Source organism: Haemaphysalis longicornis, unplaced genomic scaffold (assembly GCF_048455015.1).
Source record: "Haemaphysalis longicornis isolate Haplotype H1 unplaced genomic scaffold, Haemaphysalis longicornis Haplotype H1 scaffold_3, whole genome shotgun sequence".
Lineage (NCBI taxonomy): Eukaryota > Metazoa > Arthropoda > Arachnida > Ixodida > Ixodidae > Haemaphysalis > Haemaphysalis longicornis.
The window spans coordinates 101,777,909-101,793,840 of NW_027526335.1; the positions used below are offsets into that span (position 1 = coordinate 101,777,909).

At 47.8% G+C, this 15,932-nt stretch overlaps 1 protein-coding gene across 7 annotated transcripts in view; it reads left to right on the forward strand.

Annotated features, from left to right (window-relative positions):
* The first annotated feature begins 7,487 nt into the window (after positions 1-7,487).
* LOC144174969 (cell adhesion molecule Dscam1-like) overlaps positions 7,488-15,932 on the forward strand; it is a 550,580-nt gene continuing 542,135 nt past the window's right edge. For 4 of the 7 annotated variants that reach the window (XR_013323566.1, XM_077703961.1, XM_077703960.1 and 1 more), the window contains exon 1: positions 7,488-8,645. Coding sequence is in view for 6 of the 7 variants with exons in the window: in XM_077703961.1 (XP_077560087.1) it covers positions 8,582-8,645 (64 nt within the window). In the remaining variant the exon portion in view is untranslated. The remainder of the gene's footprint in view (positions 8,646-15,932) is intronic. The other 3 variants (XM_077703956.1, XM_077703957.1, XM_077703958.1) reach the window with 2 other exon arrangements.

Genomic DNA, 15,932 nt, shown 5'->3' on the forward strand with positions numbered 1-15,932 from the left:
TGCAGTAGGTTTTTCTTGGGATTGATGAGCGTGTTATAGCCCCTTTGAGTAACGGTTTGGGTATGGGCAAATATGGGTCTCCTGTAAAGCAACGATGTCGGGGAGGGATGTCGTTTTTCGGAGATTGGGGGCTGCTTTTTTCCGTTTGAAGTAGCGACAATTCCATCGGTATATGACCATTATTGCGGCGGTGGCGGGCCATGCGCCGTTCGGAGTGTTTTCGCTTGCGGGAGGTCGGGGAAGGATACTTTTTCTCATGCCGATATGGTTCGGTAAGACGTTTGACGATTTGTTCTGCCGTGTCGGTGATTGATTTGGATGTTTGCAGTTAAGATTGTTCCATTGGTTGCGCCACGTAGGGGATAACTTTGGCTGTGAACTGAGCCTCCACTGCGGCCTTTAACTGGTCCTCCGTAGGCGAGAGGGTGGGCGCAGACGAGGGTGCTGTGGCGGCGCGGGAAGCCTCAAGAGCCTCTAGCCGAGCTATCACTTGGGCGTTTTACTGCTGAATTTTCGAATTAGAGCAATCAACTTGAACATCTACTCCGACGGTGCTATGGGGGGAGGGGAAGTGGGCTTTAGGTCTCTTTTTTTGCCTGATCAGGGCAGCTCTGAGCAGCTCCAAGCAGCTCAAAACGTCCCCCGCCATAGGCGTTCTATGGGCAAATAAAATACGCAGCTGCTTGAAGCTGCTCACAGCTGTTTCGAGCAGGAAAAAAAAAAGAGATTATGTATTGACGGGGGGAGGGGGTGTGGAGGGGGGCAGTGTGTATCTGCGGCAATACTGTGCAGGGGGTGGGGGTCTGTATGACGGTTTGTTGAGGGTGCTTTTGGTTTGGCAGCGAGAGATCGAGCAGCAACAGCAGACCAGCTCACCTGGTTGTTGTTGTTGCTGTTTTCAGTGGTGGAGCCGGCCTGTGCACCCGCTGAGGTGGTTGGAATAAGGCGCCGTGAGCAGTCCTTTCCTGCCGTGGTGGGAGGCAGGGAACACAACTGGCACGTAGCGCTGCACACGTGTTTGGTATTTCGGTCAGTTCTTCCGCAGTCGGGGCTGCGTGTGTTCTCAGGTTGTGGGAACATGTCCATGCGGTGCCCCACTTCTCCGCAAGCGGCACACTTGCGTTGTGCGTCGAACCGATCTGCAGCGGTAGAGCATGCCCCCCACTTTCTCCTAGAAGGGTACGTGCTAGTTTTAAATTGTGAGCACCGCCGACCGAGTTTGGCCCATCATGCGTGCACGGAGTAGAAGTGGCTTGTTGCCCTGCAGGAATTCAAGGAGGTTTCTTGCAGTCACTGGTGCCTCCAGCCCGTGTATCATCCCGCAGCACGCGTCGGATGGCGATTTCATGTATGTGGAGAGCTTGTAAACCGAGTGTAGCGCTTGCACAGCAATTCTCGTGTATGCACTGCGTAGGCTTAACGTTTAAGGATTGGGGTCGTATACGGCGGCTTGGCGCTCAGTGAGCACTTTTTAAGGCGAAGCTTTTTACCTCTACCCCCCAAGAGTTCTGTCGTGACCGTTGGTGTCAACAGAAAACTCCTGCGACAAATAAATAAAGTTACTGGCACCGCCAGGAATCGGACCTTGAGCGAATAGAGAAGCGGAGCAAGAGCCCGTAGTTTTATACAGATTGAACTACGAGCCCAGGCGGAGAAGGGAGAGACAGATGGTGCACTCGCCGAGAACATCTGCGGGTTTACCCCATGCGTTCTCGCTGAATGCCACGGGGTAGCATCACGCGACCTTTCGCGCTGCTGTGTGCTCCGCCCACGGCACATGTAGCGGTCGTGTGCGCGGCTTGCGCATGCGCGATGAGTTAGTAAAAGTTAAAGGAAGCTCACACCGACGCGTGGCTTCTCACTTCTCCTCCGTCTCTGCAGCCAATCTCGTCGTCTCCGTCGGCGGTGGCAGAGACGAAGGAGAAGTAAGAGCGTCTAACACCGGCTTTGAGCTTCCTTCAATTTTATATAAAAAAGAGTTTCCACTAATGTGCTTCCCCAATGCAACTCAACCAACCACCACTCATGGATCATGCATTGATTTAACCTTAGCAAATAATATCTCTTTGGAGGAATAAACGGTGTGGTTAAATGCCTTTCATTTGTCTCTGGTTTCATTCTTTGTAGAACAACGTGTGTGAATTCAAGTGACGTCGCATGAGTAATCGTTGTGGGCGTCGTTTACAGTTTCGCTTTCCAACCACGTTCACAGAGTGGATTGGCGTGCATTTTATTTTGAGTGGGTGGGGGTTTGAGTTGTTAAACCCAAAGATGTGACGCTAGGCCTAACGTCCTAACCCTCAAAACGGAGAGTTAGGCCTAACGTTTTCTGGCTATCAGCCTTTGGCACGCCGAGAAACGACATTCTTCTCGTGACGGATTCTTTGGTTGTCGTCGGAGTTTTTATAACAGCTTCGACCATGTCGAAATGGAGCAGTCGGATAGACGCCGGCTTCATAACACGAGGGACCCAGGATCGCTTCCGGCCACGGAAAGCGCGTTTTCCTTCACTTCATTCACGATCATTCATCATCATTGCCAGAGAAAGTCGGCGTTCCTGTGGGGCGTATTGGCGTACAACGTCATAAGTCAGGACACAAAAGCTTTGCAGTAAAATTTAGGCTGTACAGTAATCAAAGCCAGGGCCTCCTGTATGCAAGTCGAGCCCCCTTTCCCGGCGCCACTTTAGCTTCATGGCTGTAGCTGAATAAATGTGGACCTTGTGAAAGAATCCTCTCATTTGACTCAACACGTCGACAACCGGTACACGCACATTGACGTAAAAGGGGTTTGGCATTCCTTGGCACTTTGCTAGGCACTTTGCATCATGGTAACCACACGTTAAGGTTGAACACAGGCATAGCATACCCGTAAGCTTCAGACGACAGTTGTCAGTGACTATGGCAAGTCACGTCAGAAGCTCACGGCCGGTGCACCAATTCTCGTTAACCACCGACGACTTCAACATAGTCATTTGAGGAGACTGGCAAATGGCGATGATAGCTGTAGTCCGAAGCTCACCGCAGTTTTACCAATTCCCAGTTACCGGCATACGCCATCGGTCGCGCGGTCATCACTTCGATTGCCGGACTGGGGAACCACTCCTATTTTATGGCTCATTAAAGTTTCGTACTACTACTTGCGGCGACGTCAGCATGACAAACCCAAGTCTCACGAATGGACTTTGTGGGACTAACAAGGGATGATGGCCCTACCGTCGGAGGCTCACGGACGATTCCCCAATTTCCATTGGCTGCGATGTCAACGTACCAACTCGAAGGAGCGCTTTGTGGCTTGAAAATGGCCAATCATGCTTCCCTATTCAGAACGTATTAGTGCATTGCTGTCCTCAAGCCACCCATTTTTGCATGGCCATGTTCACTTGGGAGCAAACTGTCCTTCGTTCTTGCATTCAGATCGGCACTCATGACACAAAAAGTGTAATGCCTGAATCCTTACCCTTTAAATAAAAAGAAGTCTGATCTTGCTGCCATTATTAAGAAGCCTCACCAGGTTTTCATTTCATACGCCGACCTCGATTGCAAATGAACCTGAACCCCGCCATGTGAGGTCAGGTTAAAAAAAAGGTATTGTATGGTTCAGTTGGCTAACAGGATAAGACAAATCAATTCTACCTAAACTTCATATGTGTTTCGGAGTGAGGAGATTGCACTTCGTAGGTGCAGGAAGGAAGGAGGGGGAGGGTACGATTGAGGATATGTGAGGTTCAATATTTCAGTGTCGCTTTTCCGTTTTGTGCGCTTGCGACTATGGCGTCCTTTTATTTAAGTTTCTCTATATAAACTAACATTCTAAGAAGCACACTTTTAAAAAGTTCAGGGGCATTTTCGTCTGCTTACGTGCTTTGGAAACGACAGCATTAGGACTCCCCAGGCGGCACTTTTTCTTTACTCCTACATCCCGTTTGCCCCTCGTTCTTCGATTTCGCCTCATCGTCGTTGGAGCAAATTACTTTGACAGGAAGACTGGCGACACTTCCAGCCATGGCTTGCCCAGTGTTAGACTTCTTCGCGGCTGGGATGAATCTGGTCTACTGACGTGCCATCACGGTCACGTGTGACGCGATATGACGTCAGCGCCGCAGCCACTAGGTTAACTCATGTCCTGCCGCTGGCACCGTGCTGAAGCAGCGTGGCGGAATCGCACTCGGAGCCTACTCTGGAGGCTAGGGTTGAGCTTCACAGGAAGTCAAATGTGTTTTGCACCAGTTTCAGGGGAAATCCTCAAGGTGGAGTAAGATTTTGTGAAGGAAAGTTTGACATCCACCTCAATGCAGCCATACGGTTACAAAGAAAAGCTGTACAGGTTCCCCAGAAAATTTGCAGCTGAAGAAATATTTGTACTGGTCTAGGATTGGAACCCGGGGCCGCCGCCTATCTAGGGCAGCCGCTCTACCAACTGAGCTACCCCAGAGTCTAGCCGTTTGTAGTACGAGAACGAATTGATCAACAACTCGAAGTGAAGGACAGATGTTAATCGACCAGATTTAGGGGAAATACCCGAGGTGGAGTAAGCTTCTTCGAAGGAAAGTTTGACATCCACGGTAACTTTATGTAGCCGTATGGCTGCATTTAGGTGGATGTCAAACTTTTCTTCGTCAAATGTGTTTATTTATTTTTTTCCAGCGGCGGCCGCTTTATTTACTGGAAAAAAGCAACAACGCTGGTTTTTCGAACAATGACGCTCTTTCAGATTTCGCCTACAGAAATAGAAAAAAAAAAGACAAGGAAAACACAGCTACCTGTAATCGTTGTGTAGTTTTCAGGTCATCGAATACAAAACAACGTACATTTGACGGACGAATACGACGGCTGTGAATGCTGCTCGTCGTTCGCGTGTCAGTTTGCGAATACTTTCGCGCACTAAACAATACTTTCTGTATGTTTGGCTTGATGATACTATTAAATATCTGCGTATTTATCAAGAAAAACTCCTTAAAATTTCAAATGTCCGGCGGTACACAGTTTTGCCCTGCGAATATACTCGGTAGTGAACGGTTGCTTCTCCCCGACGTGAATGTTTTTCACCTTGTCAAATGGAGGTTTTAGATGCGGGTGGAGCAAGATGTAATGCGACATTTTATTCAAGGTGAATTGCGCAACATTAAATAACCCGACACATCCCACTCCAGGCATAAGATTCGCAACCAGAAGCAAATCACGGATAATTTTCAAAATAAATTAGGCAATGTCGATGCTAGTGACATTGCGAGTGAAGGATTGTAAATGACTTTTCACAGCTTTCAATGAGGTTAAGTATATTTTAAACAGGTGCATTTTTGCAGTGGCAACGTAAAGTGCAGTTTCCAGCACTCTCTACCTATTTTGGAAGTTTTACTTTTATTTTTGGTACAAATTGACTCGGTGAGGCGTTATTGCGTGCCGCTAATTTGTTTCAAGATACAAAAATCGACTGCGGTGTCATACGCCTTGGTACGACGTACCTCAGATTCTCACGCGTGCGTGGATTTTCTCTTACATACTCCTTTTAATGCACGTATTCATATCCCTCTATTATGTTCACCTGCTCAGTGTAGCACGACACCTAGCAAAATTGAATATAACACAAACGCCGGAAAAACGAGTCAGTGGCGTGCTTTGTCCGAGTAATGGGTTTAAATTCGCAGAAGATATTGATGTATTTCCTACAATCGGGGTGAGTCGCCGAAATCGGCATGATGATGTCACGCTGTTGATTTCAAGTTGCCTCGCCGTTCACAACCATACTTCGCGTACTGGGTAAAGCCAGAAATTATGTAGCCATTTGCCCACTCCTGGTAAAAATCAGCAATGTAGCGGCTGCTGTGAAAAGCGAAGTCCAATGTTGGGAGCAACCACAAGGGTTAGACTTAAGGAAACGCCGTGTGGCTTATCACACTAATAGAATCTACACACAGGTGGCGTCAGGAGCGGTGCCGCTTGGTGCATATGAGAAGAAGCCGTTTTGGAAATTGTGTTTAAAGGTTCCGTGGAGAAGACACGCAACGTCTTGAACCACCATTTTGAAGCTCAGCAAACTCCACTGCGACCCCGAAAACGTTGTTTTTTTCACAAAAAAAAAGATAAGAATTTCGAAAAACTTCAAATTGTGGGCTGCCCAGCATCAGCACCAGCATAACAGCAAAAATATATAAATGGAGTTACGATAGCGTTAGCTTCGTGTCAGAGTCCTAGAAGTAAGGTCAAATGGAAGCTACTAGACGCACCACTGCAATCACGCAGTCATATCTCTTGGCTGATGGAGGGGAAAAGGAAAAACGCCCTTGTGTACGAGCTTTCGGCGCACGTTAAAGGTCCCCAGGTGGTCAAAATTAATCCGGAGCCCTCCACTACGGGGCGCCTCATCATCGCCTGCGTTGCGTCGGCGCGTTATACCCTACAATCAATCAATCAATCAATCAATCAATCAATCAATCAATCAATCAATCAATCAATCAATCAATCAATCAATCAATCAATCAATCAATCAATCAATCAATCAATCAATCAATCAATCAATCAATCAATCAATCAATCATATCTCTTGGCTGTAGCTTTGTCGGCGCCTGCCACACGTACGAAAATGTTCCTGCGACGTCATAAGGGATCGGAGAGAAAATTGCGAAGCAAATCGCCGTAGCACTTCATTTGGTTGTTTTTATTATCTAGCCTGATTCTTTGGAGCTTGCGTTAGAATTGACAGCATTGGATTTGGACAATGCGGTATTTTGAATAAACAAAGTTGAAATTTTGTCTTAATTGTGTCTTTTAAAGTTGCAGACAGTCTTTCACGACAGATTATCTGGTTCCTCAGCGCGGTGCCATCGTGGCTGAGGCGTTTGGTAGTAAATGTGGAGTAGCGGATTTAATTCCCAGTATCGGAGGCCATGTTAATGATGAAGACAAATTAAAAAAAAAATCTCTGAGCATACAAGATATTGGACCCCATAAAAAATGGGGGAGGAGGATTAAATTATTCCTCAACCCTAGAACGCAGAGAGTAGAGTAGCATAGGTGTAGCTTCTCCGCGTTAAGCCCTAATTTGAATTGAAGTTTCGCTACCGGGCGCTGCTAATTTCGGCCACTATTTTACGGGAGCGTTTCTTCGGTCCCAATTATAGGCTGACCTCAAGGACTCACGATAAAATTAACGCAAGAAAATTCACCTGGGAGCTGGATTAAATACGATACACGGCTAACCCAAAAATGAAACAAACGACCGAAAAAAGTAGTGGAGAAGAATACTCGGTGGCGATGCTATCGACCAGCGGATCTTGGAGCGGGCGGGAGGGGGGAACTCCGTTTTTGGGACAAGCGCGCACGCGCTACGTTCGTTTCGGCGAGCAGCGTGTGCGTGTGTGCGTGCGTGCGTGCGCGCACCCTGCCGACGCAGGTCCCGGGTCCGGGGCAGGGGCAGCAGCGGCGGCGCTCTGGTTTCTCTTCGCCGCCACGAGTGGCGCTGGCGCCGTTTTCTGTTCCGGGCACGTGGTCGTTCGGGACCCAGAGTCGTCTCATCGAGTCGAGGGCCCGGGCCAAGGAGAACAACCCGGCGAAAGCTCTCGGTTGTAGCCGCGGCGCAGTGTTCGTGCTCGCGGTCGCCGCGTCCGATCACCGCCGCCGACTTTGTTGTAGTCGTTGTTGTGCCGCTCGAACTGGACTCGCTTGACGGATGCTCCCAGCGTGGGTCGCGTCGGACAACAACGATGCAACACTTCCTGTTTCCGTTCACGGCGCCTCCGGCGATGCTCGTTTGACGCGCCGCGCCGCGTGCGTTCTCGTGTGTGGTGCGCGTGAATGTGTGTGTCTGTGTTGATGTAATCTTCGGACTGTCGCGGTACCACGTCGAGTTAGACACGTGGCCGTTTAAGACATTGAAAATTTGTGGACGTCTGAGTTCGTGGGACACTACGCCGCTGAAAAAGAAATTTAGTGGGAACGAACGGGTTGCCCATTATAAAGCACACTAAATAAGAAAGCGTAAATCAACGAGGGACTTCTCGTATTATACGAAAGTGGACCCGTTATTTTCGCATTCTCACGCTCTTCGTCTATTCGCACATGTTGGCCAGCGGACAGGCAGATCTCAACTCTTGTTTCAGCTGAAACGTGGACGCATGCTGTATTTTGTGCGAGCGCAGTGCGGTACGCGTTTCTACCTGTGTTTTCATTAACAAGTGATCTAAAAGTGCTGAAGACTTCTACCTGTGTTTTTATCAACAAGTGATCTAAAAAAAGTGCTGAAGACTTCGCAGCAGGAAGAAAAATACACGTAACGGAAACCGCGAAAGCCGATGGATCAAATGGGCCTCTCGGCGTCAACTACACGCGCTTAGACGGCTTCCTTTTGTACCAAAGTGGACGCTAAGTTGTTTGAGAGCGGGGCCGGAAAGCCGGCTGCGAAAATGGAAGATTAGGGGGGTTTGCGCGGGAGCGCAGCGGCCTTCTCTGACGCACAGATGAGATCGGCGGCCGCAAAGTGGACTCGGGAGGCCGCGGCTCGCATCACGGGTGGATTTTGTTGAACGAGATTGTCCAGTCGCTGGAACCCACGCGCCTGTGTCATCGCGTGTGTCTCAACTGCCATGGCCGGCTGGAGGACACAGTGGGCGACAAGGTGGCTTCTGGTGATTGGTGTTCTTTTCTCTGGTGAGTGTTTTTACGACGTTGAAGTCGTTGCTGTTTCTTTTTTGTTGTTCTTTTGATCTCCGCGCATTCCGACGAGAAAAAAAGACAGACTGTGGTTGGCGTGGGATCGTGAAGAGGGTTGGCAAAAACGAGCGTACGTCGTAATGACGTCGAAGCTTTCCTAGTCGGGAGTTCACAAAAGTCCTTTTGTATCCGTTTTATTTCCATGTCTCCGCATTTACACACAAAAAAACAAGCTTTGTGGTTGCCACAAAATTGGGTGTAATCATTACGCGAAGAGGGTTACCAAAAACAAGCGTACGTCGCACGCTCCCCGTGCCGCAATCGTGACCCCGTACCGCAATCGTGAGCGCTGATAACTGAATGCCACGCGGTAGCAACGACTTGATCACTTTTACTAGCACGCCTGAAGACACGAACAGTGGAAGACAGCACCGTCATTTCAGTGAAACGTTTTCTCGGGACTCGCTCAGTACAAGACCATACAACAAAGATTCCGGTATACATAGACACTGAATCATTAAACATTTCTTTATTTTTTTATTGGTAAGCGATTAGATTAGTAGATGCAGCTAATGTATCCGTACTTTAATCTCTTCGAAAATTATTTGCGGAGCTTTCATGTTTACAACATCGGGCAGCAAGTTGGCTGCGGTTGTATTGAAACGGCACTTTTGCTAAACAATTTTTTCTAGGATAATTATACTTGAATCTGTTTTGTTCCCTGGTGTTAAAAAGGGTAATAAGCCCTTCGTTGTGGCAGTATACTTCGGTTCTCCGGCGCTTGATTTTGCGCTGTCTTGGTCTGAAATGTAGGTTCTCCTTTTTTTCCTTATGCTGTAGCAAAAAGAACGCAGTAATGCCTTTTTGCCGCGGGTTCACTGCTAAGAAGAACGTTGTCCCGGTGTTTATCAAGTACTCCACCCGAAGCAGTCCAGTACCTGTACGAACACGACCTACGTTACCGCAGTCATCGTGTTAAATTTAGCGCTCTGTATTCAATCGTCAGAAAGCAAGTTTAGATATCAGTTCAAACAGGCTATCAATTACGTGTGCACTGTTTGTAAAAATGTTCGGATGCATTTTGACGTGCGTTCTTACTCACTCTTCTACAAACGTCGCCGGCATCACGTTCACGAGAAACTATTGGCTTTAAAATTGTCCCATGCTACGGTTTTCCGCAGTTGTGTCCACGATTCTTTTTATCTGAAGGGATAAACTAGCGCTCACGAACGAGATTAAATTTAAGAGAAAGTAATTTAGCTTCCCCTTAGGCGCAGTTAAGCTCCGCTTCTTGTTACGTGTTCTACAATTGCGTAAACCGTCACTGTCGCACTCGTATGCCCATTGATTTTATGCGTTTTTGCTTATAATGAACTTCGTGTACTATTCCGTACAACCAGCGCCGCACGCACACCACTTTTTCACGTTTTAGTCAGAAACGAGCTTCAAGGAAATGAAGACGAAACCTTCCGCGTCTCTCTTTCCTCCTCGTGAAAGTGCTGTAAAAAGAAATTGTCTTCGGCACGCAATGCTTTTCCTTGAAAGGCTCGATACTCTAGATTCTTAGCTGTACGTGGAAAAGCTGCTCTAGGGACTCTTAAGTGTGCAATCGCTGCATCTCCTTTTCCTTGCCGTCCTTGCAGCTTCCCGCAAGCAATCCGTTCTTTCTGCGATGTTGCTAGTCCCACATACCGGGCGTGATGGAGATTGCATAGGGTTACAATCTCCATCTCATAGGAAGCCGGTCTCCATCTGGATCCCTGAGTGTGTCCCGGTTTTTTGTTATTTTGTTATAGGAGACTGTTCTCGTTTGTTTTCGTGTACATAGAGTAACATACTGGCAGACCAGCATGTTTACCCTGAGTCTCCCCGAGAGTAAATATACGTCTTGAAAGCGCCTTTCGTGCTACATCTATTCTTCACAGTGCAACTATCTGCTGGGTATTTTTCGTGTATCGTTAATTTGTACCTACGCCCGACATGCGCCGAGTTTCGCGACTGCGTGGCTTCGTCCTCCCTTATCAAGTCTCCCACGAGTTTAGCGACTACCTAGTTTTATCCCAGCCCAATTAAGTCTCCGAGTCTCCGAAGTCTTCCTCAGGAATAACTGTTTTCGAAGGTGATCCCGCATACAAACAGTCATCGCGGAAGCGCACCGGATCACAGCCTCGAGACGGCAGACATGCTTCATGCAAATACATTCATTACCGAGGGGGGGGGGGGGGGTGCACACATGACCTTAGCAACATGTAAACTTTGCGGCGTTCACTTCCAACCATCAACTTATGCTTTTCGTGCAGCTGTTTGTCGCAATTTAATAACTTCTCCCCCTTTGGTGATTCCAATTTTGAACTTTGCGCGGCGGTACTGTGCGTATCCCCAGCCCCACAAGGCGGGTGGTGGTCGAATTCACTCTCGGCGTCAGCAGGATGGCTGTCTTTGACAATCAGTTCAAACATTCTCGATACTTAGGCAGACCTGTTACTCCCGGAGATAGCCGCTACAAGCTCCCAGAACGCTGGAATGCAGACTCTCCAGCAAGTGGGCATGCTGTGCAAGGATACATGCGGTTCATTGGGCATGCTCATGCTGCGTACATGTGCGGGCATGGCCGAATTCGGGCACGATGTTACACGCGAAGACTCGTCGATACAATGACCCACCCGCCGGGGTGGCTCAGTGGCTCAGGCGCTGTGCTGTTGAGCCCAAGAACGCGGGTGGGATCCGCGCTGTGGTTGCCACTTTTCCGATGGAGGCGAAAAGCGGAAACGCCTCTATGTCGAGATTGCGGCTCGCGTTAAAATATCCCCAGGTGGTCAAAATCAAACCGAAGCCCTGAACTACGGGACCCTCATAGCCTAGGCGTAACTTCGGCGTGTTAAGCACCACAACCAATCAAAGCAATGAGCTCTCGTAGTTAGCAATTTCGCAGTAAGAGGGCGTTGTTCTGTTTAGAAGAAAAACGCAGCTACCACTGGGCCACCGCAGGAGGTGGCCATGGCGGGATTGTGCTATAGCGCAGTTGTTATGCGCCCTTTCGTGCATTGGACGTCGTCGTTGTGGCGGTTGACGTAGCCGAGCGAACGGTGTATTTATTGGCACAGGGGACGGCGAAAGAGTGAACGTCAAGCGCAGCGGCGAATGAATGACGATGATAGCGAAGAGAGGCAAGGACGAAAGCGGAGGAATGGAGTAATTAACGGGAAACTCCTGTCTGCGTGAGCGGAGGTGGTTCTGCGAGGCTAAGAGATGGCACCAGAGTGGCGCGCCATCGGCTGTTCGCCGAGCACAGCTCTGTTTGCGGCGACTGCTGTGAAACGCGCCCATGTATCAACCACGCCCTCATTCCTCCCCGTATCCCGATAGGCGGGGCAGTTGTACTCCACTTTATTCAGTTTTCAATAAGCCGCACAACACACTGCCTGCCCCAGACATGATACTCAAAGAGTTTTTTAAATAAAAATACCGAAAAGATGGGTCTGTAACTGTACAGACCTGCACGTTTCTGTCATATTCCTTGCCTCAGTATGTCGCGAAATCAAAATACCTAAACAGCTGCGCTCAGAATTCGCGCTGATGAGTATGGTTGTTGTCGGTGAATCTAGTCTATAATCAGTTGGCCCTTTTGCCCGTTTCTGACTTACAATCGCTAATTATTCGTATGTGTAGGAGGCACGCACTACATGAAACATGAAATAGGACAACAAATTCATTAAGGGTTAAATGTATGAGCATCGTTAATAAAATGGAGCTTAGTGCCCTTCGTTGTAGCGTGGGAGATCTACTTCAACGGTGAACTGTTCCCGGTGGTTATCCTTTTTTTATATCGTAGGATGGGATACATGCTTTCAAAATGCAATTATTTTGTGGACGAACGTACGTACGCAACAAAACGCCCCCTGCCCCCATTCCATTTTATTACGCGGTTTGCTCTTGCAGCTTCATGTGGCTGAGGCCACTAAGCATTCAAATGTTTGGTTGGTGGTATTGTGGTACAAAAGTATCTTATAAATATTGCTCAGTAGTGTAAACAGGGCAACTTTGTCTTCGACTTTGATACACTCGTGTCTCGGAGAAAATCTCTTGTCTGTGTATACACGCAGTTTTGATCAAAATTTGTTACGCAAAGCCAAACGTCTCTGCACACAAACAATTCAAAGCAAAAGCTTGAGGTCGAGGTGAGACCAAAATATCTTATGACAGTGCGAAAGAAATCTCCTTCTTCAAGCTTTCTAACGTAAACGTAAAACGTTTCAGCTCCACTGGAAAAAAACGCTTGTATTTTTAATTATTGGTAACGATAATGTTTGTAATGGACAGAAATTTTTTACGAAGACTATGTCTGCAAGTCTACGAGCATCTTGGCGCTTCGACACCATCAAGACCTCATCCTCATTAGCAACGCAACGACTGGCTCATAGCTGAAGTGAAGCTACAAAATCTTAAATGGGGGAAAGATAACACTCTTAAGATTCCGTGTCGGGGTCGTTCTTTTCCTCGCTTAAGAGGAGAAAGTACGAAGAGCGGAAGCACTACCACTTCCTTCATGAGTGACAGTGTGAGTAGATACGACCACGGACACAAAGCGGACTCCGTGGAGGCTAGCAATAAAATATATTAAGAGCAAACAAACTACAATCTACACGTAATAAAACTCCAAACAGGTAGTTACTCGAAAGACAAACAAAATATATTTCCAGCTACGTATACTTATGCCTAGTGAGAACAGGCTACACGCACGCTACGTAATCGCATGTCTTCAGCGGAACGCGGGGAATTGCTCTGTGTCCTCCACGTCAGGGAAGACGTGAAACACAGTGCAAGGGAATGCGACAACGTAAAGCGACGTGACTCCACGCGATCTTGTTACTCTTGTAATTAATCTCGACGACTCAGGATAAAGGGCCCTCTAAACCTTTATACGGGCGTCGACCACTCTTAAAAAAAATCAAACACATGATATTAATGCTTCAATTATTATGAGCTTAATAAACAACAGAAATGTTATACCTGAAAAGGTTTATTTGTGCACGAACTTAAAGATGCCATAAGTAACCTTTTTTTGAAGCTATTTGACATTTGGTGCCCTCACGGAAATACAACACTTATCCCACAAATACTACTGCTGATACGGATGAGTGGACACTGGCGTAAAAAGACACGCCTTTGCCGCTTTTGAGAAGAAGAACCATCATTCCGCTGCACGATACGTGTAAATTACATGCTATTATCTCTCTTGTTTTGTTTGGGCTTTTGTTTCTTTCATTACGAACTCTGGTTTTCCAGTGAGCCACTTTGGGCTTTTGTTTCTTTCATTACGAACTCTGGTTTCCCAGTGAGCCACTATCGAGCTTGTTCGTGTCCGCATTTACGACGCTAGCGTTTATTTATATACGTTAAATAGTTGGCAACGCATATTATTTGTGAGAACGATTGTACGGCATGCAAGCTGTTACAGCTCATATAAAGAAAACAGACTAACTAAGCATTCAAATTTTTGTTTCGTAATGGCTTTCTTTCCCAACCCTAACGGCTCAGAAAAAATCCACAGGGAGCTATTGGCTCCTACGCGAACGCACACGGGGACATGCAGGCCTAAATAGCTTTTGTGGTAACATCGCCACGCATGCTTCTGACTTCGTAAGGCTGAAGAGAGGGCTTAGCCCCTGGCTCCCTTCAGTCAAACGCCATTTTTTAAAGCAAAGGTTTAGTGTCTCCAGTAATGACGTTGTACGGCAATACGCCCCGCAGGGAAGACAACGTTCTTTGACGATGATGATAATGAATAATCGTGCGTGAAGTGAAAAAAAAAAGCCACCCGTGGCCGGAATCGAACCTGGGTCCCTCATTACGCATCCGGCGTTTACCCGACTGCTGCATTTCGACGTGGTGGAAGCGAACGCCCCCCAGAGGCAGGTACCGATTCGCGCCGTGTACCCCAATCCCAAACGTTAGGCGTACGGAGTGCACACCCGAGAGTTGCTGTGGGTATTCTAGATACCTCCGGAGCAGCACATACTCTCATTGTGGGAATGGCCAACCAAAGAATCCATCACGAGAAAGCTTCGCGTTCAACCATCGTCGTCGTTAGACGGAGGGGTGCATGATTTTTTTATTCAGTTCCTGCCCCGCATACCGATTTGACTAAATAGAACACAGAGCTGTTCGGCAAAAGTACATGAATAAGCAACGAACACCGTTCCTCATAAGCAGAAATAATGCCCAAGACTTACGGGTCCTTAGGTGCGCACATTGCGAGGGCCATCCGAGAGAGAGAGAGAGAGAGAGAGAGAGAGAGAGAGAGAGAGAGAGAGAGAGAGAGAGAGAGAGAGAGAGAGAGAGAGAGAGAGAGAGAGAGAGAGAATACTTTTTAATGTGGGCTGAAGAGGTCATCTCTGTTGGTGGCAGGGCTTGCTACGCCAGATGGGGATGATTGCAATGCAGTGAGGTCGATGGGAGAGATTGCGAAGATAACAATGAGAGAGAAAACAAAAATTAAATAAAAAAGGAGACGCAGTGAAATTCAAGAAACAAAACTATAAATAAAGTTGAGTAGGAAAATTGAGCAAATGGTGCCGAGGAACCACTGAACGCCAAACAAGAAACGGAGAAAAAAAACGTACATGAGACGCAAACGCGTACTATTGTAGTCATGCGCACAATTAAAAAAATTACAGTATTTTCTCGAGTTCAGAGTATCGCAAAAAATGCCGCAGAATTTTTGCCCCTAAAGTTGACTTATTGCTGGTGGCCCAGGGTCCAAGAAACTGACGCAACTAAAGCCTTGCTGCAGGTCATACACGACATGGGCAGCTAGCCGCTGTCGCCCGCGCATCGGAAAATCGCGGGCGTATACACAACAAGGGCTCAATAGTCTCGCGCACAGAACACGTGAGGCACAGTGGTAAATCTTCCCACCCTATTTTGAACTTGAAGTTTCGGTTGTAAGCCACGTTGAGACGCAGACGATGCAGTACACCTTCAGACCCTTTGTTCGAGTCGGGTGGAAAACGGAATTTACATAGAGGGTCAACGCCATGCAGAGGTGGATATCCGCTGCGAGGGTCCTGCCATTTTGGCATTTGCTCACTCCATCCAGTTAGAGAGATGAGGGCACAACCATGCTTGCGAGAGAAAGGAAGCTGTGTTGTGTTGCGCAGAGAGTCGGCTGCATCAGATGAGGCATTTCCTTCTATTCCCGAGTGACCAGGCAGCCATTGAAGCACGATGTTGTGGCCCGCGCGCGCTGCCGCTGTGTGGATTTCGCTGATTTCGCACACAAGC